The sequence below is a fragment of the Scleropages formosus genome, chromosome 17, assembly GCF_900964775.1.
Source record: "Scleropages formosus chromosome 17, fSclFor1.1, whole genome shotgun sequence".
Classification (NCBI taxonomy): Eukaryota; Metazoa; Chordata; class Actinopteri; order Osteoglossiformes; family Osteoglossidae; genus Scleropages; species Scleropages formosus.
In genome coordinates, this window is record NC_041822.1 from 12,389,870 (window position 1) to 12,416,529 (window position 26,660).

The 26,660-nt window shown below is 46.6% G+C and overlaps 1 protein-coding gene across 2 annotated transcripts in view; it reads right to left on the minus strand.

The window, feature by feature from the left end:
* Positions 1 to 1,082: 1,082 nt before the first annotated feature.
* Positions 1,083 to 26,660, minus strand: part of ntrk2a (neurotrophic tyrosine kinase, receptor, type 2a) — a 51,903-nt gene continuing 26,325 nt past the window's right edge. The window contains exons 12-17 of one of the 2 annotated variants that reach the window (XM_018759436.2): positions 19,883 to 20,071; positions 10,953 to 11,083; positions 9,160 to 9,332; positions 8,033 to 8,273; positions 3,254 to 3,412; positions 1,083 to 2,994 (exon numbers count right to left, since the gene is read on the minus strand). In XM_018759436.2, coding sequence (XP_018614952.1) covers positions 2,809 to 2,994; positions 3,254 to 3,412; positions 8,033 to 8,273; positions 9,160 to 9,332; positions 10,953 to 11,083; positions 19,883 to 20,071 — 1,079 coding nt within the window. In that variant the 3' untranslated portion in view covers positions 1,083 to 2,808. The remainder of the gene's footprint in view (positions 2,995 to 3,253; positions 3,413 to 8,032; positions 8,274 to 9,159; positions 9,333 to 10,952; positions 11,084 to 19,882; positions 20,072 to 26,660) is intronic. The other variant, XM_018759435.2, reaches the window with a different exon arrangement.

Consider the following 26,660-nt stretch of genomic DNA (forward strand, 5'->3'; position numbering starts at 1 on the left):
CCGCGGAGAAGGGGAACTATCTCGGGTACCACGTCGCGGGGCTCCGCTGCGCTCAACGAGGCCGGCGAATACTTTCACGCGTCTCGCTCTAGGTTGGATGAATGGCAATAGAAAAAAAAAAAAAAAAAAAAAAACTGCCCACATGTCCAAGATTTCCTTTTCTTACATGGGAACGATTTAAAATGGTGAAGCAGACCCCTTGCATGGCCCCCTCAGATCCTGAGGGAACTGGTTTGTTTTTCTCCGGACGCAAACCGCTTGAGATTATCGCAGTCTCCACATTATTACACAATCTCGAGAAACAACGCGAGTCTGTCATCTTTCTGTTCCGAGGTCATCCGCGTTGGACAGGTACTACTCCGTTCCCAGCATTCCTCGGAACGAAGGCTTCCCTCCCGACATGCTGTAGCGCACGGGAGGGTTTCTTTTAATTCCTCTAACGTACAGGTCAATGCTGAAAAAACAAAACAAAAAGGCTTTGATTGTCGTCTCTTGTCATCTCCGTGACAGCCGCTCGCCGTCTCCGAGGAGGCTCGATTCCCTCCGCCGGCTCGCAGGAGCTTCTGAGGGAGAGGGCCGTGTTTCGTCTTTGCTGCGACTGAGTCAACGAGGCAGCGCCGGTAACGTCTCTCACCCCGCCGGGAGCCGCGATGTGCCGCGACGGTCGCTTCCTGCTCTCACAGCACAGGTACTTTCAGGTGTCTTTTGAACAATCGCATCGAAACGCATTGTTTGAAGCTGCCGGAGCAGTCGACTGTGGTGGCGACTCTCGCTGTGACTGGACTTGGCGAGAACCGAGAAACACACAGCGGGTTCAAACCGCATCTAAGATTCTGGAATGTCGCTTATTGTGGATTTACGTGAAGCCCTGGATTAAGTCGAGAGTAAAGCAACTGAAAAAGTTAGTAAGATAAATGTTCGCTTGTATGTTTTTGTTCAAGAAAGACCAATATTAATCGAGAAAACAAATTTAAAAGTGCTTCAAGTCAAATAAATTAAGTATAAAAATATACTTTTAAAAAAGAACTGCTGAAAAAAACAGTTTACTAGGACTACACTGCCACACAGGCAAAAAGTTGTAAAGGAAGAAAATTAAAGGATGATATAAAACTATGTTACAATGGCAATAACATCCAGAAAATAAATTCTACCGTTTGGTTTTTTTTCCACACAACTCATTCCGTCAGTTTTCATTTCAGTCTCTCAATGGCCCAATAAAATTTCAGCAAGAGATGTTTGCGTGTCGTGTGTGTGTTATGTGGTTATTTGTGTGTGTGTGTGTGTGTGTGTGTGTGTGTTGCCACAGCTGTTTGGTGTATGCTGCAGGCCACTGAGATTTCCCGACTATGGAAAACCAAAAGCATTGATGGCTGAAGTGTAAAAAAAAAAGGGAGGGGGAGGGGGGGGGGTTCCAAACAGTATAAATCAAACACTAATAAATCCCATCTCCCAGTCTCCGGAGAGATCCAGTCCCGTTTCTTTTCCCATAAAACAATAAATCTTAAACGTCCATGTTGCAGAGTTTCTATCACCCCATCAAATCTGCGCTCGGCTAATGGTCTGCATTAGCCTCCTTAATGAAATATACATTACACCATTACAGAGAGCTTGCTCTGTTCTTAAACGGCTACATTACTCAAGTAGTGGACAAAAAAACATGCGGAATTTAATTTTAAGCCCACAAAATACTGCAAGGGTCATTAAGCAACTAAAAGTCGCACTGTGATAAGGACGCGATTTGGGTAATTTCTCGGGACATTTACATCCCTACCGTATGGAGGTCCCTCAGTCTTGTAGCGAACCCTGAAATAAATATGTGCATTAGAGGCCCGTAATTCACACCGTGATTGTCAGCGAATGTGAGGCCTCCCCACCCTCGTACATGTATAATGACAGTGCTTCAAAACATAATGACTCGACGATTTTCTCCTGCTTCGGTCATTTACATTTGATTTCGCACGAGATTGCTTCAGGGCAAGAGCACCCAAGGCTGGAAAAGAAAGAACAGAACCAACCAACTAATACCGAAGCTCCGGGTGGCTTTCGGCGAAGCCCCGCCCTCGCAATCCTGGACGCGAAGCTAAGCGATGCTCCTCTCCTCCTGCGAGGCATCGCGGCATTCGCTCGCTTCCGTCTTTGTTACATCGCACGAAAACATGAGAGCTTCACCAAGTCCTCTGTAACCGGAGGTGAAAAAAACAGGGCTGAGCTTTGAACGACACTCTGTGACAGAGGGTATTTACAGCAGATTGCGAAAGTCTGTTTCCCTTTGTTCATCCTGGCAAGGACAGAAGAGGGTCATCTTCATTTAAAAGGAGGGATAGGAACGTCTTCAAAGGAAGGAAGCGAGTAGAAACGAAGAAAAGAAAGCACAGTCAGACATACAGGTAAGGCGTTTAGTCTATGGCAATCCATAATGTACAAAAGCAAGAGGGATACCGAACACAGAGAGGTGGAGAGAGGGAATACTGAATACAGGGACAGACCGATAGAGAGCGAGGATCCCGAACGCGGAGGGACGGAGACAGGAAGTAGGGGTGAGCGGGGGTCAGAAATGTGCTGGGGTGGGCTGTGTGTGGCTCCAACCTTCTCGTCGTCTTCCTCGACAGTACCGTCAGAGTCGAGAGCGGGATCGCGGTGACGCACACATGCACTCTCACGCATGCAACACGCAAACACACACACGGCCCTTATTCTTGTACGCACACACAGCTTCTAGCATACGCCGCTCTCATACACGCAGGGAGGGGCGAGCGCGCACGCCTGTACACGCACGTGGCGCGCGCGCCGGGGGTGGCGACTGCAAGGTCAACCCAAGATGTCCAAGTAGACGGGAGATGCCTTTGCCAGGTTCTGCAGCATAGTGTGGATCTCCTTGATATTGAGCCTCACGTGGGGCTCCCTCTGCCAGCAGCCCAGCATCAGGTCATAGACCTCCTTGGGGCAGGTGCGTGGTCGCTGAAGGACTCGACCCTGGGTGATGCACTCAATCACCTGTAGGAGGCAGGATATCGGACGGAGGTCAACTCGGTCGCCCTTTCGGTCTGATACACGTGCATGAGACGCGAGTTCCGCTTCACACCGGTAAAACTTGGTTCACGTTCCTCTTGAACCATGCTTAAGTGAGGATAGCGGGCATTATTACAACGCAACGATGATGATAACACAAACCTTTGATATAGCTTATGTGTGGAGTTATTTAAAGGAAGAGTTTCATACTTTGAGGTTGTTGGAGGTTTGAGGTGGCACTGACCTCATTGTTGGAGAGCTGGTACCAGGGCTGTTTCCCATAGGTGAAGATCTCCCAGAGGACCACACCCAGACTCCATACATCACTCTCAGTGGTGAACTTTCTGTACATGATACTCTCCGGGGGCATCCAGCGAATGGGCAGCATGGTATGTCCTCCCACCTGGAAAGATGAGCATGAACAAGGCTAGAGTCGTGCGGTCACGTGCAGCCTGCCGCCAAACACATGCTTTACACCCGCTTTGTATCCAGAGTGCAAAAACGCAAGTGAAAATGCTAAATATCATTGTTTGTTTTGGCATTATAATACCAATAATACCAACAAAATAAGCGTAATTGAGAACAATATTTTAAGACATTGGTGCGGGGACCAGTGGACGTGCATGATTCCATTAATGACAATAAGCAAATGCATTTTACAGTTGCGGTTAGAGATGGACCTCCCTTCCGTGGAAGTGAGGTTCCCCCAAGAGAAAGTCTGGTGTCTCAGATGTTTAGTATGCAATTGGAAGGATCCAGCTTATTCCAAATGGACTGACTCTTTCTTAATCCACAAAAAGTGCCTCTCACCATTTCCCGGAATGGAATGCAAATATTCGGATAAATATTTATTTGGCGTAAGCGCAGCCCACCGCATTTTGGAATATTACTCATGTTTTTCGTTATCCAAATCATTATTCTTTAGCCACTCAGCAGAAAGAGAGACGGGTTGCGAGTCAAAGCCGCAGAGTGAGTTAACTGATTATTTTCTCTTTTAAAAGAATCTAATTTGTTTTAAATATTGATGTTTCAATTTCAAGCAAAGGGCTACATCTTCTCAAAACTCATAAGGGAGGTAGGGAACTCGTGATTAATTGTTATAATGTTTTGGTCTCATAAAATATTAAAAGCCAGGCTTTTAGGCCTGTTTGTAAGGACCCTGATTGTTAGAATTACTTGTTTTAATTGAGAAAAAATACTGAAAGCCTCCATATCTCGCGGGAGAGACACCGTCCATAAATATCCATAAATATTAAACCAGCAATTCCATTTTTACCACAGGCCACTTTGAAGACAAGTGAGGGTGTTTTGTGGTGAGTTTTGAGGTGTCACGCAGAGCGCAGCCCGAAGAAACCGCAGCTTGAGCCAAAGTCTACTTTAACCAGGGAGCTGGTCTTCGGGGAGCCTGGGTCCGCAGGTACCGCGGCCTCTTTCGACTTTAAACAAACTAGAGCGCCATCCGACGCGGTCGGAGGGAAGGAAGGCGCACGACGAGGGAGGTCACTGTAGCGTGTCCATCTCCTGCCTCTCTCTACCACAACAAAGTCTTTTCCATATTGTACTCCGCTGCCCTCAGTTTCTATGGGAACAGCAGCTCTATGGAGGGATTACAGAATTTGCATTCAAATGGCAGCGAAAACAGAATACTCTGCTTTCTAAAGAAAACAGACTTTTTATTTATGCATTATTATTATTTCCCGTTTAAAAGGATGAGGAATAAGCGATAATTGTGCTGCCGCTTTAAGTCTCATCTTAACAAAGGCCGCACGACGTGCGTCGTTTAAAAAATCCTCTAACGTTCGCTGCTCTGGATCCTTGGCGGTGCCTATCAGCGGGGTCCTAATAAAAATCATTTGTTGAAAAATGTTTTCTAGTGTGATTAAAAAGATTTATGTTTGACACTGGGCGGCACGGTGTAACGGGTGCCACGGCGGCAGCGTCCCACGGTTCGGGAAATTGGATGACCTAGTTGAACGCTCTGACATGACGTGACATCACTCTCAGACATTCGATGAAAAGTTGGCGTCCTCAGCCAAGCCCCAGCGCGAGCCACGAGACCAGACGTTGCTGGAAGCTTCCTTAGGCACAGATCCTTATGGGTGACCGCTGAGGGGATGGGTAATGCAAGCAGCACTTCTGTCTTTGGTAAACACCTCTCTGTCTCTTTGACACATCTCCTCATTTCCATCACTAACTCATCTTGTGTTTCATTCCCTTCAGAGTCATTTGATTCTCAGATTTTCAGTTCATTTTGCTTTCTTGGTCCGACAAACCGACATTTAAAATAACTGTAAACGGCTTACGGGGGGGCGGTGGTGCAGCGGGTTTGGCCAATGCCTGCTATCCGGTGGGTCTGGGGTTCGAGTCCCCGCTTGGGGTGCCTTTTGACAGACAGGCGTCTCCCTCCAGCCTTGCACCCTACGTTTCTGGGTTAGGCTCCGGTTTGCTGTGACCCCACTCGGGACAAGCGGTTTCAGACAGCGTGTGTGTAAGTAAATGGATTTTTAAGAGACAGTGTACCATCTCTTTCACCTAAGTGGTTTGCTAAATCCAGTACAACATCAGTGTCTCTTGCCTCGTTGTTCCGTCTTTCTCTGCCTCTTCCCCTCCATATTTCTCTTTCTCTCCCTCCCTCATTCACTCTCTCAGATTGAAAATCTGGCACTAAGAAGGTCAGCCCATGCTTCCTCTCTCTTCTCTTCTCTTCTCTTCTCTTCTCTTCTCTTCTCTTCTCTTCTCACCTTCCGTTCTCTCCGAGTGAGTGCGTGACGTGGAGCGCCCGTCGCAGCCGCCTTGCTCACTCCCGGAGTGAGCGGTGGAGCCGCATACTAATCACTCCACTTTAATGACTTTTTTTCTGGGAATTGTCTGATATATTCCCAGCTCCGCACAGCCCATGTCCGCTGCCATGGAAACAAGGCCTGTGAGCACAAAGTCCCCCTTTCCTCCCCCTGCCAACTCACTCTTACAGTGGTGAGCACAGAGAAGGGAGGGTTCAACACGCTTGTCACACACTCACAAAATTCTGCCATATCAGAGAGCCCATATCCTGATCCTGTTATATACGGAAGGAAGGTCGAATTCTGATAGCCACGCCATATTTTATGCTTAAGCAAGGTGCTTGGCGGTCCTTGCCTGTCCTCGGATATAGGACCGATTGACAGGTCAGCAACGTGCCGGTCTCTGTCACTGGGTCACAACAGTGATCTGCATACTGTTAGCCGGTAGTGTGCGATATTTGGAACCCCTTTGGATGGAAAATGCTGTGCAGCTCAGGCTGTCGGATGCCGGGGGATGCTGGGGGGGCTTCCTTAAGACTGACCAGAGAGAAGAGCTGCCAAAAACAGTACTGTCTATCATCTCCGTGTTCTGGTTCATAGTGGGGTGAGAGGCACGATGCATTTCAGTGCAACGTACTATAATAATATATAAAAAGATTACGCAATTTAAAAAGATTAAAAATAGGACCACTGAGATTTGAGCTGGAGGAGCACAGTGAAATTCTGGGAAAAGTGTTAAGCTCAAGAAGCAGAATTGGACGTGCATAGAATTTAGTCTATTTACAATTGTCAGGAGCTCTGGGAAACAATACTCCAGGTGACCATAAGAGATGCCCCACTAGACAAGTCTCAGTACATTCCAATTACCTGTACCTCACCAAACACTCTTTAAAAGAACAACTTTCCACCGAAATAGTTGCGGAATCTCTTTTGACACAACACGCCTTTCCTCGCCATCTTGCTAGTCCCTTGTTCTGTGATCGTCACCTTTTGAATTACGTCCTCCCGCCCTTCGAATATCGACCACGGCTCTTTGGATCTCGACCTTCTCCTTTCGGACCACGAACCTTTTCACGACGAACTTCCTCGCTTCGGGCCACAGCTCTTTGGGTCACGTCCCCAAACTTCGACCTGCAACTCGGACCTCGACTAGCCCTTCGGATCAAGATCTTTCTCCCTCGGACCTTTAAGCCACTCCCACAACGACATCTCCTACCTCCCGTGCGTCATTCCCAGTGTCGGACTCCTGAAACCCCTGTCCTGTGTGTTTCCCTCTCTGCGTTCTCCCACATGGCCACAGCTCCCTGATGTGCTCCAACTCTGCCTCACCAAACACTCTCTGCACTCGTGTCCTGATAACAAATAACCCACAGAAAACCGTGACAACAAGACACCATGTCCTCTTAACACAGAGAGGGGGTAGTAGTCAGGCTGTGGCAACCCTTCAATCAGATCATCATTCTTCGAGACTGAAAAATAAACATGAATATCCGGGGAAATGCCTTTCGGTTTTCGCTTTTGTTTCCTTCCACCGGTTATGGAAGCAATGCACACAACAAAATATTTCCTGATGGCTGGTGTGTTATCGAGGATGCTCATTTAAAACAAACTGTATTTACAGTTCCGTAACAACAAGGTTCAGCCACAATTCTACACTGTTGAACTGCATGTTTTTCACCCCTTTTTTATAGGATGGAGGAAAGATCTGAAAGAGCTTCACTTGTACCAAAAGTTTCCCAGGACCAATTCCAGCAGGACAACTGCCTTTGGTCCCATGAGTACTACAAAAACCTAAATATCCTTTAGTAATATATTCAGTGGAAACATGGTCATACGTATGTAAAACTGTCCTAGATAAAAGTGTCCATAAATGAATCATGCCTGCTGCTGTGTAAGTGCCTTGGGGTTAAATCTGACCTTTTGTATTACTAAGCTAATTGATAATAAATAAGGGATATGCTGGGCACTGGGTATTCACAGGGTTAATCCTGGTTTGGGTGAAGGGGCGCAACGTAGCTGGTGGTTGTGATGCCAAGCTGTGGCTTTGCTGGTGCCCAGGTGGCCTGGTCAGAGATGTAATATTAGTAACTGAGCCACCTTCCTCGTCTTAGTCCCTTGCCACAATGTCTCCTTTCTGCCTTCCGTCCCCCTGGCCCTCGCAAAGCTCCCATTCCACCCCACGAGGGGCGCGGGGCCCACATGCCCATGCAGAGAGGGAGAAAGGCTATGACACATACACTTACCCGGTAGTAGTCAGTGCTGTACACGTCCCGGGACATGCCGAAGTCTCCGATCTTCACCAGCAGGTTCTCGCCCACCAGGCAGTTGCGTGTGGCGAGGTCGCGGTGAACAAAGTGCTGCGAGGCAAGGTATACCATGCCTGCCGCAATCTGCTGGGCGATGTGGAGCATCTGGGACAGTGTGAGTTCCACTGGCCGGTTGTTCTGGCCGTCCGCCATCAACACTGCATCCGGGCCATGAGCCCTGCGGGGATCATTCAAACGTTCAAAGTGCTGGATGGCTGCATGCAGGGAACATGGACCTTCTCCAACAATCATACACAAACACACACTCATCCTTTTCAAGCAGAGGCATCACGACACCCACTATACACATACACACGACATACGCACTTCTCACATAAAGACATCGTAACAAAACAGACAGGAAGCCTTTACGCTATAAACCAGTAGCAAACACTGACCGGTAAAAACCGCAGCTCACATATGGTCACCTATGATCACCTTTGACAATCTCATAGGCAGGCAAGAGAAAAAAGCCACATAGATGGGATCCTCATAGAGCCTCTTTTATCCAAGTGTATTTACTGGTGATTCATATTTTATTCCATATATTTCCATTCATGTTTTTTTGTTAATTAGAATCTGTTCCTTTGGTACAGCGCTGACGCACATGTTTTCGTCTGAACCCTGATTCCTAGAATACCTTTATGAGGACATCCAAGTGGCTGATAATGAAAGTACATTCTAGACATATGGCTTGAGTCTTCCATGACGGGTTTGTCCCTCAGCGTTTGTGAAGGAAAGCAGAAAAACAACTTTGATTTCTTGCTGCAACTACATTGTCGTTCGGATTTCTACAAAGCTCAGCAGATAGCATTAATTGCCAGCAAACAGGACCACGGTTATTGTGCAACAGAACTTATCAACAAGGAAGTACATCTGATAGCCTGTAAGGCTCATAATCTGCAAACAGGAGGCTATGATAGTATGAACGAACACCAGACACAGACTTTCTTTCACTTTTCAAATCAAGAGATCGACATCGGGTGAATTTACACACACACACACACACACACACACACACAGTACACATATAATTGCACAGATCTGTTGATGCTGATAGTCACCTAAGGAACTTATTGAGGTCTCCGTGCTTCATGTACTCGAACACCATTATGAGGGGTTCTCCCTCCACACATACGCCATAGAAGGTGACAATGTGTTCGTGCTGCAGGTTGGTTAAGAGCTCTGCCTCACGGTGGAAGTCCTTGCGGGCGTTCTCACTGGCCTCCTTCAGTGTCTGCATCATAACACACACAGCACATGCTTTTAGTCAACACACATTATAAAGTTGAAAATGTGCACCAAGGCAGAAGGTCCAGTCCAGATTGCTGGGGCAGAATAACACTGAAATCAGAAATGCTATTATTATTATTATTATTATTATTATTATTATCTGACTCAATTTCAGCTGTTTATACAGAAAGAAATTTTAAAGGATGATTTTAAATACCTTGTTATACTATCAATTTCCACAGTTTGGTGGCAAAATCCCAATATGACATTATTATTAATGTTTTGTAATAAACAAAACAAATTTCATCCACAGGAAAACACACTCATTAACATTAAACTATTGTAAAATACTGGATGTATGAAAAATGAATGTTTATTATACACTGTGCTATTTTTAATAAAGATCAGCTCATTCCAAAATCTCTGTCATTTCCGTTGTAATATCTCCTCTTAAACCCGTAAGAATTTATGGGAAAATGTTAAGCAAGGTCTTCCGACAATGCAAAAACCCAAGAGAACATGTCCTTTTCCAGGATAAATAATCCTCTAATAAATACATTTTTGTGTGAGTGAGAAACATTGTCTCCCTGCGGTGTGGCTTCTAAGACTTTTTTACAGTGCAGTCCAAACAACCTCTGAGCAAGGTCACACTCCTCTGTTTCCGGTGCAGTTGCAGAGAAAACGAGATCTGTTCGAAGAGTTCTGCTTCCAGGGGGTCAATCCCCCACCCAGGGACAGTGTTTTAAAGCTCACCACACACCCTCTGCTGCACACCAGCGTAGGTAAGTAAGTTTGCAGGGTGTATTATACAACGAATTAGGTTGCTAAATGTTGGATTCATAAATAAGTCATATTATAACTGTAAATGGTGACACCTTTTACACGATAACCGAAACAACAGGATATATAACACAGGAACGTGCTGTATTTTTTGTAGTATTGCTTTTTAAAATATCCCGATAGATTAAACCCCTTGGATCAATTTTCAGTGCATTTCATATAATGTCATTCCAAGCACTGACTGGCTCCTCTTTCAGAGGTTGCCAAGGTTGCCACACCGAGAGCTGCAGTAGCCCTGCGTGCAACCCAACCCTCTATGAAATATTGAGATATGTCGAGATGGGGAAATTTGAGGCATTCACCATGCGCAAATAAATAAATGGCTAAATGCGATACCAAGGGCAAGTGCAGGTTTGGTGAAGGAGCACAGCGCAAGGCCATTAGCGTGTGGGACGGAAGAATCCAAGTGGTGGGCAGCGAAGTCTCACGAGCAGCTCTGGCTACAGGGCAGGTTAGATGCACGCTTTTCGATCGCCTCACTTCACGTGGAGCGTACGTTACCATTTGCGGGACCAGTCTGATTGTGCATGTATTTTTAATGAAACTTTAATCTTTACTGATATTCCATTTCATGTCCCTGCTATGCTTCCCCCTATGGGCTCTGAAGGTCACCTGCAGTGAGGTCATGCAGCTGTCTGTCTATTGCCAGCGGTCCACTGGCCTTAAGCCTCTCCACTTGCCTTCCTACCCAGACTCATTCAATGTGCAATACAAATAGGAGAGCATGCCGAAATTCACCGGAAAGCAGGTGCTGATATCACAAGCATAGTGCTGAGCTCAGTACCTTCACAGCCACTAGGATCTTGTCCTGGTCCGGAGACAGGTTGTAACACTCGGCTAGGAAGACCTTCCCAAAGGCCCCCTCCCCAAGCTCCCGCTTCAAGACAATGTTGTGGCGCTTGATGTGCTGAACAACTGTGGAATGGAAACGGGAGAAGATCTCAGTGCTCCTTGATCCAGCAGCGGCACACGCAGCCACCGCTGGACACACAAAGCCCCGAACATGTAGCAACGCTGAACAGTTTAAAGGGTTCTACATCAACAGTTAATTATAGCGCTTCTGGTTACAGGTAACACACTCATTGCTGGGAAGGCTCTCAACTCATCGTGAGATAGATCTATGTGGTCATTCTATGCCACAAAGTGCAGAAAGAAATTAAGTTACTTTGTGGAACAGAGATGCACGCTCTGCTTATTCCGCGGCACCAAATTGTGGGAGTTCACAGAGGCGTAGAAGCAACGTGTGATTCGACCACAGACCCGGGAAAGCTGTGTGGGCTGCACGAGTTTGCACGCGGAAAAAAAAAAGAGACCTGAAAAGGTGAAGACCGTAGCTGTTGTAACAGGAGAAGCATGGATCGCAGATCAGATCAGAGAGGAACTGACCTGCAGATCATCGATCAGAAAAGGACAAACCACATAGTGCTCTTACAGGGAGGCTATGGATTATCAAGCAGGAAGGAGAAATTCACGGATACCACAGGACTCCTCGCCTTTGAAAATCAAATAATTTCCACGTCTATGAACTTTTGAAATGGCCAGCAATTCACATCGTAACGCTGCCTAAATAGAACAGATTTATGTGAGTACTTTGGTCCACATGCTTCTCAGGGCAGAGAAACAGAATCTCAAATATTTGTTGACAAAGACACACAAATCTCACTACTCTCAAGCCCCTTTCTCTCGGAGTTTCAATCCAACAGGACACTCAGCTGCTTCAAAGAGTGCATTAAAAAGGACAAAACGTTGACGAAATGGGCGTATGGAAACCGTTGTATACGTTGTAATAGTGCAAGTCTGCAAGTTTTTCCGTTGAATCGAAAAATGGATTAACTTGATTTTGTCTCAGAATCCATCGGGCCATAAGGAGAAGAGAAGGCAGCATAATGTTACAGAGACTGCAGTGTCAAATATGGAGACAGCGAGGTCCTCCGGGTGAGTTTATAGATACCAACCATTCGACTTCAGGACTAGCAATAAGCCACAGGCAGTCTAGATGCCCACCGTTTGCATGATTTCACACGGTGACTCGAATGCTTCCGACAGTATGAGAGCGCTGACAGTTAAGGGCTTACCTACAGACCTTGCGGACGGTAAAGTACATGGATAAAACAATCCTTGTGACAGCACACTTAGTGGTGAAGGCTGGCAAAAGCCACAACTCTGACAACTCTGATGTAACCATGGCGACGGTTTACAGAAGGAGACTGCAGCTCTGAATTGCGATGGCCTTCTCTGTCTCTGCGGTCAATCTCCATCCTGGGTAAGTGGCTCATCTAAGGACATGCTGCTGACAGCAAGATCAATCTGAGGTCACAGGTCAAGTAAAGTGCAGGCACCTCTGACATCGTAGCACATGGCATGCGGCCATTTGGCCCCCTGGCAATGGTAGAGAAGGGGGATGGGTGTCACTGCTTCCACGGTCACTGCTGCCCTTTGACACAGCAACAGCTTGTGAAACATAGGACGTGGCGGGTCGGCGGGCTACCCGGCCCGATACTAACACCCTGACAGAAAAAGATTACATTTAGATTTGATGCGATTAAGAAATGCATTTGAAGAGAGAGCTACCTCTCAGCCTATTGCATTACACGCAGTCTACGCCGGCATTGATCTGCGCTGACTGACCGGGCGACATAACCCAATATTACAGAGATGGGGAAGCGAAGCGCTTGATGCTCCCCCCCCCCTACCCTACCTTCTCACAAAACCAGCTGAGATAAAGGGGACTTACAGGCTGAGGTCACAGGTCCTGGGGTAAAAACATGCTCTCCAGCGCAGCTCGGTGAGAAACTATGAGCCCAGGGGTCAAACTCATCCCAGTGGCACAATTTATGCGGTCAATAAACAGACCTCTACTAGCACAGCAGTCACATCAGCAGCTACACTGCAGCATCAAGCCGTTTCCTGTTACCTTTACGCACAATTCTCTATTGTGCGACCAGGATTGAGGAGACATTACCATCTATTCCCTTCGTTGCATTTGACTTCCACTCCACTTATACGCAGTCAATAGATGTTCCACAAAGGAGGACAGGTATGAGTGAGCATAGCCGTATGATGACAGCTGTAAGGTGTCACATGATGTTCTCATCACCACATACTTCACATGGCCCTGTTCCCAAGACCTCGTTCTTCAGTAGACATGTTCTGAAATCATCCTTCATCCTGACTGATATTTTTCAGGGTGATGGCCAGCCAGTAATCCCGTTTAGGCTTAAGTCTGTTCTTTCAGCGCTTCCCTACACGTTAACAGTTTGGAATTTAGCTATTTTAAATCCAAGGCGAGTGAGTAAAAGTCTTTTCCCAACAGTGCAGTAGAACAAACTGGAGAGAAAGAGAAAAGCATGTGGAGACATTTTCCATTCACCTTGCACCAAGGGATCAGAGTACATTTATTTTTTTTCCACGTAATTGCATTTGGATAATATTTTTGTAAAACATGGAAAATATGATTGCATTACTCTTTCCTCAGAACATGTGAACATTTTCAATGTAAAACAGATGAAACTGTTCAATATAATCACAAGAATATTCCCTGACTGACCCAGCAACTGACTTCAGCTGATGCATCAGCCTGGTTTTAATAAGTGCTGACCACTTAAAGAGCAACATCTTCTTTCTAGCTAATGGAAATAATTGATTTGTTTTTTAAAATATTTCCCCCTGTCAGAGAGGTCTTCAACTCCCACCTCCGACAGAGTTTCAACCAGGTCCCGAGGGAGGTGGGGGACATTGAGTCCGAATGGACTATGTTCCGCTCCTCCATTGTCGGTGCGGCGGTTCGGAGCTGCGGCCATAAGGTCTCCGGTGCCTGTCGCGGCGGCAATCCCCGAACACGGTGGTGGACACCGGAAGTAAGGGATGCCGTCAAGCTGAAGAAGGAGTTCTATCGGGCCTGGCTGGCTCATGGGACTCCTGAAGCAGCTGACAGGTACCGACGGGCCAAACGGAGCGCGGCTCTGGCAGTCGCCGCGGCAAAAACTCGGGCTTGGGAGGAGTTCGGTGAGGCCATGGAGGAAGACTTTCGGTCGGCCTCAAAGAGATTCTGGCAAACCGTCCGGCGACTCAGAGGGGGGAAGCGGTGTTCCACGAACACTGTTTACAGTGGAAGTGGTGCGCTGCTGACCTCAGCTGAGGATGTTCTCGGGCGGTGGAAGGAGTACTTTGAGGATCTCCTCAATCCCTCCGACACGCCTTCCGTAGAGGAAGCTGAGGCTGGGGACTCGGAGGGGGACTCGTCCATTACCCTGGCTGAAGTTGCTGAGGTAGTCAAAAAACTCCTCGGTGGCAAGGCTCCGGGGGTGGATGAGATCCGCCCCGAGTTTCTCAAGTCTCTGGATGTTGTGGGGCTGTCTTGGCTGACACGCCTCTGCAGCATCGCGTGGAGTTCGGGAACGGTGCCTCTGGACTGGCAGACCGGGGTGGTGGTCCCTCTTTTTAAGAAGGGGGACCGGAGATTGTGTTCCAACTACAGGGGGATCACACTCCTTAGCCTCCCTGGGAAAGTCTATGCCAGGGTACTGGAAAGGAGAATCCGACCGATAGTCGAACCTCGGATTCAGGAGGAGCAATGCGGTTTTCGCCCTGGCCGTGGAACACTGGACCAGCTCTATACCCTCACTAGGGTGTTGGAGGGTTCGTGGGAGTTTGCCCAACCAGTCCATATGTGTTTTGTGGACCTGGAGAAGGCATTCGACCGTGTCCCTCGTGGCATCCTGTGGGGGGTGCTTCGGGATTATGGGGTTCGGGGCTCGTTGCTACGGGCTGTTCGTTCCCTGTATGACCGGAGCAGGAGCTTGGTTCGCATTGCCGGCAGTAAGTCAGACCTGTTCCCGGTGCATGTTGGACTCCGCCAGGGCTGCCCTTTGTCACCGATTCTGTTCATTATTTTTATGGACAGAATTTCTAGGCGCAGTCAGGGAACGGAGGGTGTCTGTTTTGGTGGCCGCGAGATCTCGTCTCTGCTTTTTGCGGACGATGTGGTCCTGTTGGCTTCATCAAGTCAAGACTTGCAGCGTGCACTGGGGAGGTTTGCAGCCGTGTGCGAAGCGGCGGGGATGAGAATCAGCACCTCCAAATCCGAGGCCATGGTTCTCAGTCGGAAAAAGGTGGATTGCTCCCTCCGGGTTAGGGGGGAGTTGCTCCCTCAAGTGGAGGAGTTTAAGTATCTCGGGGTCTTGTTCACGAGTGAGGGAAAAATGGAGCGGCAGGTCGACAGACGGATCGGTGCGGCATCTGCAGTAATGCGGTCATTGTACCGGTCTGTTGTGGTGAAGAGGGAGCTGAGTCGTAAGGCGAAGCTCTCAATTTACCGGTCAATCTACGTTCCTACCCTCACCTATGGTCATGAACTCTGGATCATGACCAAAAGAATGAGATCGCGGATACAAGCGGCAGAAATGAGTTTCCTCCGCAGAGTGGCTGGGCGCACCCTTAGGGATAGGGTGAGGAGCTCAGTCACCCGGGAGGAGCTCGGAGTAGAGCCGCTGCTCCTCCGCATCGAGAGGAGCCAGTTGAGGTGGCTCGGGCATCTGTTCCGGATGCCTCCTGGACGCCTCCCTGGGGAGGTGCTCCGGGCTTGTCCCACTGGGAGGAGGCCTCGGGGCAGACCCAGGACACGTTGGAGAGACTATGTCTCCCGGCTGGCCTGGGAACGCCTTGGGGTTCCCCCAGAGGAACTGGAGGAGGTGTGCGGGGAGAGGGAGGTCTGGAGTACTCTGCTCGGACTGCTGCCCCCGCGACCCGGCCCCGGATAAAAGCGGAGGAAGATGGATGGATGGATGGATTAAAATATTACAGTGTCACAAGGGCTTTTAACAGTCCCATCACCTTAGACCTGACATGCGATGGATGTCTTTATGTTCTCATCATCAACAGTGGCACAAACACACAGAAACACGGGCACTGGCATATGTGCGCACACAACCACTCCGTTCTCTCCTAACTCATTACCAAACCCATCACCTCTGGGATGCTATTATTGACAGGTGGTAAAAGAGGTTCGAGTAAGAACCGCTTCAGTAAATTATTTACCTGCTTGGTCACCTAACAGACACATGGTTTTGAACAAATAATCTTCCATGCAGCAGAAGTCATGTTAGAAATGCACTGAATTAGTAGATCCTAAAAGTCAATGAGAATAACCGCATCTTGGCCACTGTGTTGAGTTGCTGAGAAACACATTTTCAGGTGAGAGAGAATGCACTCTGAGATGTAACGCACTCCTTGTGTTGTTCTCGGAAGTACGTCACTTCGGAAAAAAAGTGTCCGCAAAATGACTAAACGTAAATGTACATTTATGAGGAACCACTAAAGAAAGGAACACAAAGCGAATGCTTTCCCTCCCAAAAATCGTTTATCGGCGAATTGTCATTAGAGAGATTGTTGGACGTATAAGAAATATTGGAAGTGGTGCATCTGAATCTCGGAGAATCTCTAAAGCAGCGCTGAATCCTCTGCAGCTCCACATTCTCTGTAATCTTCTGCCAGTTTTCCACTCTTCACCAGTTCTCCTTCCCTTCAAACCACAGTCTAATGGGCTAATTCCCTCTCCTATGGCGTCGGCCTCAAAAACTCTTCTTTTTCAAGGCACACAGAGTGGGACTGCCCTTGTCTGGCCCCGCCTCATGCGAGCCATCTTGGCCTATTTTCTTGCTCTCTGGTGACAGGGACTCTCCTGTCTGTAGTACAGCTGTGTGCTGGTCAGCCCTTGTCCGAGACAGTCGAGAGCATCTCTGCGTCACGTTCCACCCAAACCCATTACCATGACATTTGTTCAGTTCAGCCCAAAATGAACACAGACTGTCATGTGCTCCGAATATTTCTTCTTTAAACATTATAACGAGACCTAGAAAATCTCACTGCATTTGGGGCAATCCACATTTCTAAAAATATGGTTGATCGTAACCCATTCTGTGTCACTGTAGGACAGAATATACGTTCTGCTACTTCAGCAACCAGCTTTACGAAGTAGACACTAAATGATGGGTCATGCTCTTAACCAATCCCAGTTCTACAGTTCTAACAAACTGATCTCAACAGCTAGCAGACTTTTGTTTCTAACTTTTTTTTTTATTCTATTTCAATCAGACATGGAATTTTAACCTACCCACAATACATTACAACAATCTGTTGCCTAATGACGGGGGGGGTGCGGCGCTGCAGCAGTGGAGCGGGCTTGGCCGGGTCCTGCTCTCTGGCGGGTCTGGAGTTCGAGTCCCGCTTGGGGTGCCTTGCGACGGACTGGGGTCCCGTCCTGGGTGTGTCCCCTCCCCCTCCAGCCTTGTGAAAATACACCCTGTATTGCTGGGTTAGGCTCCGGTTTGCCGCAACCCCACTTGGGACAAGCAGTTTCAGACAGTGTGTGTGTTTCCTAATGCTTAGTTGAAAGATGCCCATGGCGTTCTCACATTTGCTACTATGATTATTTTTTTAAAAAAAAAAACGTAAGGAAAAGCAGCAAAGCTGAAAGACAGCACAAATGCGCCTAGAGGAGATCCAGAGGGACAGTTGCTTTGGTCACATTCATAGCAAGGAGCGGTGCACATGAGGCCCCAGTATTCAGCAAAGAACAAATGATTATACACAAATTTCCAAAAGGCGTTTCTTATAATGTATGTGTAAGGTGACATCTTTGTCCATGCCATAAAACCAAAACAGATTCTTCCTTCGTTCACCTCCGTCTTCTGAAGAGCAACACAAGGGTTGCATGCATCTCAAAAGGGTTGGATGAGGTGTTTCTTGGGGCCCCCAAGACTGAGAGCAAGCAGTGGATAGTGGACTTAATGGGGTTTTGGCATAATGTACGCTTCACTCCAGAGTAGCTGATGGTTGTATTCCGGTCTCTAATGCTTGCAGTAAGTGATGGCTACGGTCCACTCTCCAATATTCCCAGTGTCTAATGGTCATGCTCAGGTCTCTGTAGTGGTCATTTTTCTCATTCCGCAGTGCATGCAATAACTGTTAAATATGAGCTGAAGGATTATTTACGTTACAGGAGCTCTTGTGTAGATATTATTGCATTAAACTTCTACATATACAAGTGTTTAGAAGAAGTTTGAAGACAACTAAAGTGTCTTGTCTAAGTATTCAGGACTCAGCAGTCACATCTAAAGCTGCAGCAGTGTCTATTTTTTGTTCTGCTCCACTCCTTCTGAGAGCATGTTCCACAGCACGTCAGCAGATCCCAATTCTCATTTACGAGGTTCTCATCAGTCATTAATTTGTCCATACTGCAGGTTAAACAGCTTACAGGCATTAGGGTCTGCTGTCATACAGAGCAAGTTCTTCATAACTGTCCCAGCCAGTGTCCCTTTACTACGACATATTGATTTTTATAACAAGATCAGAGCTCACGTCTGTCCAAATAACCAGCGGTCTTTGTCAGTAAAAACGAAGCATTTAAAACGCAACATTGAAAATTACATTTTCAATGTCACGAAGGGGACAATATGCATGTATTCAAAGAACATGAAGCACTAAAATCACTCCGAGCTGAAAATGGACTGACTCTGGGGGAGCTGTTTTTCGGGCCTGGCAACAGTGCAAGAGCGCAAAATTTGCAAAACAGTCAATAATGATTAAGTAAGAAACGCTGATAAAATGCTCTTTTACACGAGGAAGTTTGCTATAAAAAATGACAGTATTCCCATTATCTCTTTAGGTTCTTACTGGAATTTGATGGTATTTGACATTTCTGTAAGGGTGACCTTCTGAGAAAGTACAGTGACAGATTCTCACTTCCTCCCACAGAAAGATTAGCATATCCAGGATCTGTGCTGCCGGAGACTCCGCTTTCAGACAGCGCTGTGTGGATGTTGGCGCGGAGCAGCCAATTAAGGAGGAAGCGATTCCTCTAGGGCGAAGCCACCGCGGTGCGCGCACACAAATGTGTACGTGCACACGAACGCAAGCACGCTCACAAGAATGTGCACCATCGCTTACGTGAACACAGGGACACACACTTGTATGCAGACACACACACACACTGACTTATTCACACGACCACACATGCTCTGGCATTCCACGTTCTAGGAAAGCCGCATCTTTGTGCCACGACTGCGCCTCCCTCTGCCGCGCAGAGGTTTAGTCTGCTGGAATTTCTACATACAGCTCATCAAGACAACAAGCCAGGCGCAGCCGCCATCCAATGTCATCACCATGGCAGTGGCAAGAAAGTCGCCATGGCAACGACCACGTGGGAACGGAGACGGCAGTTAAAATGGCGCCTGCAGAACCTCAGAGTAAGGACATCACAGTTTCAGATAAAGCTCCGCCGTGAACCATCTACTGCAGGTTCACGCAGCTCTTACACAACAGAGCAGGTAAAAACGGCGCAAATTCACGAGCTGAATAAATCCCGGAGAAAGCTGCCCAGCTGTTTCAGCACAACAATGGAGAAGTGCACTGCGCAGTGTTATAGTGTAGAAGACACACCCTCCTCGCTCATATCGACAGACACACCCCCATAACCTCCTCTACATCACCAAGTCACACCCTCCTCGCATCGACGAAATCCTTTCCCTTTTCCGAAACGCCGACCTCCGTTACATAACGTTCAAGTCGTTCTTCCATGACTCACAGGAGTCCGTTACTTTCAAATTATTTATAACAAGGAACTTTCCAACTTTGTCATTATTACTCTCCCAGTACTCGCAGGTATGCGATACACCTCCGTTGAAGAAAGGTGTAAGTCACGCGTTGTGGACTTACAAGTGTCAGACTTGAGCAGGCTGCTGGTGCTGCGGAAGTACTGTGGGTTCTCGATGACGGGGATCTTGGTCATTCCGATAATGACCGCATCGGGGCCCATCTCTGAAGAAGAGGGCGTGTTGCTGCCGTTGGACACGTGATGAAGAGGGCTCGCGGAGTCGTCGTCATTGCTGATAACTGAAGAGGGCCCTGAAATAGAAATCACAGTCCTATGAGTGCGGGACCAACAGAGAGACACGGAAAGGTGCTATAAGGGAGTCGCGAAGGAAGCAGGAGTAGGGCAGCGAGAGAGAAGGAGCGATGGACTTCCAGGACAGTCTCAGCGAGACCTAAAAGAGAGACCGCAGACAGACATACAGAACCCAACAGAGAGGAATAATTAGTAGCCGATCGGAGAAACACGCAAGAGAGGAGAAAACAGAGACAGGCAGCATGAGAGCAGAGCACAATGACGGACGTTTACCGAAACGCAGCACTGAAGGAGCGAGAAAAACAATTACAGAAGGAGAGTCCAGGGAGCGAGAGACAGTCAGAGAAGGGGAGCACAGCGGCAGACAGACAGCGTCGGGCCGAGGACTGAAAGAGAGACAGTTCACAAGCCGTCGGTTCCTCGCGGCGGGAAGTTGGTCTAAGTCACAAAGACGTTAAAACAAAACGGAACTTGGATCTCTCCAAAAGCACAGAATGGTAAAGGTTAGTACTGATGACAGCAGGCATGGCCAGCACTGCACACTGAGTGTGTTGTCCTCGAAGAGAGCGGCGGTAAATTGAGCCCGAGAACAGAGTGGCCGGAAGGAGCTTGGCCACAATAGAGCAGTTGTCTCTCGCGCCTCTCGAGTCACCGAGGCCTGGGCCCTCCTGCTAGTGAGCAAGGTCGCGATGGCGCGCCTCCAGATCGCATCATCACAGCATCGCTCCGAGAGCTGTTTAAACTCGTACCGCAACACTGACGACAGCTAACCATGCGGCAAAGAGATCTCTCCAAAGCCAAAGCGGGCTCGGGGTCTCTGTGATGCGGGTGCTTTTTTCCCTACTCCAAGAGCCCGGGATCTCCTCTCGCAAAAATCGGCCGAGAACTGAAGCTGTTGCGGACTTCGGCACGTTCCGTATCGGCTCCGGAAGGACCGAGTCAAACTGCTAGGACTGCCGCGCAATTCTCCCCCTGTCTGTGGAGCGGAGGAGGAATTTAAATGTGGCACGTGGCAGAAAAGCACATTCATGCCGCTCTGTCCTTTTCACATTTTGGTTTGATCGTGGGTAAACATACTATACCAACAACAAGCTGGTGCTGAGAACGGGTTTAATTGTTGCATGCGGTTTCAAACGTTTACATATGTCTTACAAGTAAGCTTCCTGTCATAGGTCCCGTGCCTCAAGAACCCACAAACTCCTTTGAATGGCAATCTCAGCTCTGAGCCACGTGACCTGCGTATTTCAGATTGCATGCCATGGCTGCTTCGTACCTCAGACTTATCACGATGTCTTCAATGCAGCAATCTTAAACTTCTGTGCACTAGATATTTATCTAAATGTACACACGGTGAGTGTGTTTTGTTGTCATTTTAAGTGCAATCTTAAATGATTGCAGTTCTAAAAAAATTTCAAAGGGAGCTATGTATTATTGCTTTACTTTTCCAGTTTGTGCTCTCGATAACTTGACGTTATCAGTTTGTGGGATTCTCTTCAGCTGCTCTAGGTGCATGTATCCACATTTCATCCCCTAAAGACAGGTTATTTTTAAGAGCAAAACAGGTTGTTACAAATGCTAAATACCATGATTACTTGTTGCTATGTAATATAGAAATAAAATTATTTGATTTTACGACATCCTCTAAAGGGAGGTGTGGTGGCGCAGTGGGTTTGACCAGGTCCTGCTCTCTGGCAGGCCTGGGGTTCGAATCCTGCTTGGGGTGCCCTGTGATGGACTGGCGTCCTGTCCTGGGTGTGTCCCCTCTCCTCCAGCCTTATGCCCTGTGTTGCCGGGTTAGGCTCCAGCTTGCTGCAACCCCTCTTGGGACAAGCGGTTTCTGTGTGTGTGTGTGTGTGTGTGTGTGTGTGTATACATTAACATTTCTCTAATAAATTTGTACATATATGTGGTCTATGTACACTAAGATATAATAATCTGATGAACAGTACATGACAGAACAATGTGAGCATGTATTGACTACAGTAAGGTATACAGTACACAGGGGTCAAGGGTTAACCCTAATAGTACACCTAAAAGTTTTTCTGAATCTCTCTCATGTTTCTCAGTCTTACAACCCATTTATTTTAGAATCACTTCTCCGTTGATCTCCAGTGTTCTCTATAAATTTAATTACATTATCTGTTTAAAAAAATAAATCAATTCTACATACAGCTATTCGCGTAACGTATGCTCGGAAAAATTATCTTATTGGACCAACAGGCTGTACTTCATGAACTGCATGTCTGCATTTTTACCTCTCTATCTGTTAGTGAAATGCACTTTTGTTTACTCTTGAGTTGTATGTCGCTTTGGAGAAAAGCATTTGCCAAACGAATACATGTAAATATAAATGTAAAGTCAGTCTTGCAGCGTAAGCCCAGCCCAGCATTAGCTCAGAGCGCAAGATAACCCAATAAGAAAAGAAAATTAAATAGATGGTGACAGACGGCCCGTTATCACTCAGACGGGATAATTCCTCTTTTTTAAAACGTTACCGCCATTACTCCTGCTTGAGTACAGGCCATTTTGTTCCTGCATCGATACACAATTATGGATTTTCTCCAGCCATACAAAACCCAGGACAGACTAATCTGATTTGTTAATAAAAGTGTCAACTAAAGCATGCATCAGGATTCCATCAAAACAAATCCCTGGATCGTTTGATGCACCTTCACCTCTGAGTGTGTTACATCAGACGGCAAGAAATAGCCTTGTAGTAGCATGTGCGATAAATTAGTGGCTGCCTTCTGGGCTGAGGAAGACTCCCACAGCAAAGATACCTTCCCCATTTGGATTGAGACTCCTACAGTTCCAAAACTTGTCTTTCATTAGAAAGAATCATAACTGCGACAGCACAGTTGACCATTTCTATATCTAGTACATACACAACGACATACGTTTTCGATTACTTGGCAAAATAAATTCTGGAACTACTCGACAAATCAAGCAATCCTAAAGGCGTTCACTGCATCTTGATAAATGGGAGGTTCATGTTCGTCAAATACTGGATATCTATTAGCTGAAACTCTGAGCAGACATCAGGGAATCTTTCTCTAATATCTGTTTAAATCACAAAGACGTGCTACGCAGGTGCCAAGAGAGAACTTCTGGGAAGAAGAGAAACCCACCTGAGCTTTTTCTTTGGACAAGGTATGGCACCTGATCCTTTAAGCATGTAATAAAGCGTTTTTGATTGAACTTTCATTGGAATCTGATTATTATGTGTTTTTAACTGAACCCATTAATGATTAGTTTTGTTACCTGTTTGGAAAAAACTTTGCTCAGAGTCTAATGTCAACGTACTGCAACTACAAATGGTTAAATTCTGTACATTTTGCAAGATACGGGTGCATGGGTGTTCCAACATTCCAACATTTGTTAGAAACACACATACACCCATGCCTGCATGCCCTATAACCTTCTGCACTGCAACTCCACAATTCTGCCACTTATTTACCAAGTCCAACGCAGTCACCTCAGTCCTCATCTTACATCTGGATGCAACCTTTGTTGCTTGATCCAGCTATATATCTCACCATCACTATTCAAAGGGGTCTCCCCAGTGCACCAATCCATCCAAACAATGCCTGAGCAGAAGAAATGGGGAAAAGGCCAGGGTAAATCTGGACTGGAGAACAGGTCACTAACAACGTTCATGGTCAATGGACATTGTCATAAACTGTGTTAAGAAAAGGGGTGAATACAGTCTGTCTTTTTCAAGTGTAAGGAAGACTTTTTGTTGGATTTTTCATATGGTTTGACCTTATTTGGGGCTATTTTGGGGTTACATTTACAACCTCATTATCTGGGGTTACTTATTGTAGCTGAAATGAAAAATAGTGAGGACTCTGTGTCACATCATATTGATTTTAGCCCTCCTTATAATCATCAAGGAGAGGATAATGACTGATGTTTTACAATTTCTATGTCTATATGAGGTATTGAAGCAAGAGGGTCTTACACAGGACTGGATATAGATGTGGTGTTGTGCTCAAGTGACAAACAGGTTTGCTTTTGGTGATTCAACACTTTTTTCTTTTCTACTTTCAGGACAGCAAAATATAAACTAAAACAGAAACACACACACACTGACTGAAACCACTTGTCCTGAGCGGGTTCGAGGCGAACCAGAGCCTAACCCAGCAACACAGGGCGCCAGGCCAGAGGGGGAGGGGACACACCCAGCACGGGATGCCACCCTGCAGCAAGCCACCCCAAGCAGGACTCGAACCCCAGTCCCACACACTGGGACTAAAACAAAAAGAGAGGACAAGAAATTGTGTGTTCTGATTTCTGCATGTGACTCTTAAAATCCAAGCTGAGCTCTGATCAGCGTCTGCAGCCAATGCCTTGTGAAGTGTCTTGTATTTTATACGCCTACTCCACTGTAATTATTAAAGAAAGCCAAAAAGCAGTATTAACAGTTAACAATTAACAGTGACAAAAGGGGCAAACAGTAAAAATGCCACACAGAAATAAATTCTGTGCAGCTCTATGTGCTCCACGAGATTTTATTTCATATGACTGGGTTTCTAACAGCAGAAAAAACACAAATCCTTAAATTAAGAGAAAAAGCCACAGCCTGATGCGAGATTGATGGGATCTTGGAATTTTGCATGCCAGAGAAAGGCTTGGTTGTTGAAGAAATCAAGGTCTAACCAAACTAATTATTGACTGTAAAGCCACAATGAGGCTTACAAAACATTTCTCAATCATTTTGAAATTACCACCTGGCTGTGTGAACTATACTATGATTCAGAGGCCAAAAATGGTGCTGCAATACATTTTTGTTTCCTTTGGATTAGTTCAGTACTAATTCAGTTTTCCCAGAGAGCAGACTGATGATCTGCAGTCGATCATCACACAAACACTCTCCTTGCAAACAGCTCCACCCAACTCCTGAGAGGGTAACTCAAGCCTTCTGGTATTTTAAACACTGTGGAGATCTTCAGAAGTGAAAGGAGAAGAGGATGTGATCTATTGATTTCTTAAAGAGTAACAAATGAGAGCTGAGTGTTGGAAAGAGGACCTTGTGATGGGAGCATGAAGGAAACTGAATCCACATCCTGATAGGATTTCAATTACACAGCGATATACACTAGCCTAGGACCACTGAAACTGCACAGCAGCAGAAGATAGTATTCCTATCATAATAACCGCCACACAAAAATAGATTTTTTTCTATTTATATAAAACCAGATTTACCTTCAGACACACAGAAGCTTCTTTCCTACTTTTTCTACGAAGCAGAATGCAAATGTTGAAACGAGAGTATTTCTTTTCACCCTTTGCAGTTTACCATTTTATACTTTAATGTGGCATTGTTAAAGGGGGGGGGGTACCAATGCCATGAGGAAAATGATGGCACAGCATGTAAAGGCAGTGCCTCCCAGCTTCTGGACCGCTCAGTGAGCGTGTGTTTGAGTCCAGCTCAGGATGTGTGGAGTTTGCATGTTATTCCCTATGTTTACATCCCGCAGACATGCACAGAAGAAAGCACTTTTGTTTGTTTTGTTTTGGTTGCTATTAGTTGGACTCAGCTCAATGGCACTTCCACACTCCATTGCTGCCGGTAATGAAAGAATCTATCAGGTAACATTGCGCAATCTCTAAGCAAGACTGTCCCAAACTATCCAAAACACCAGATAGAAAAATCTACGTTGACAGTTTACATAATGCTGCAGAAATAACACAAATGCTTCAAAACAGTCCTTAACCCATGTTACACACAAAAAAGACAAGTAACGGAAGCTGTTACTTATACATACACATGATAAACACACATAAATGCCATATGCCAAAAAAATGTCTTATACAACACTGTATGCCATATATTACTTATGCAGTCGAGTCTCACCTCAATGATAACATATGAAGACACACACACACACACACACACACACACACACACACACACACTGTCTGAAACTGCTTGTCCCATGCAGGGTCACGGGGATCCGGAGCCTAACCCAGCAACACAGGGCGCAAGGCTAGATGGGGAGGGGACACACCCAGGATGGGACGCCAGTATGTCGCAAGGCACCCCAATCGGGACTCGCACTGGAGAGCAGGACTCGGTCAAACACACTGAGCCACCACGCCCCACCAACATATGAAGAAAAAAGGGCTAAATGACAAGACTGCCTAAACAACACTAGCAGAAATACAAATAATGGTGATCTGAATCCAAATGCCACATTAGCCTGCTGCAGAAACCTTGCCTCATAGTCCACATGCCCCAGAAACCCCTAGTAAGAATAGATGTCAAAAACAGAGATGTGTGATGGACAGTCGTACACTGATGGTAATCTTGAGGTTGTGATCCTGACGCTCTGAAGGTCTTTTTTGATCATCTATCAGATCTACGACTGTCATGGTACACAGTGCTGTTAGAAACGTGGGGCACTCCTCACGCCACAACGAAAACTCCCCACCCACGGGTCCTCTTTACGCTTTCAGCCAAACTCCTTGATTTTCCATGCTTCCTCTAATCCTGAAGGCTGTGTTTGTGCTCCCATTACTGTGAGCAAAGCCCACACCTTTCCCAGGTAAGGACAGGGGTTTCCAGTCTGCTCTTGCTTTTCTTTA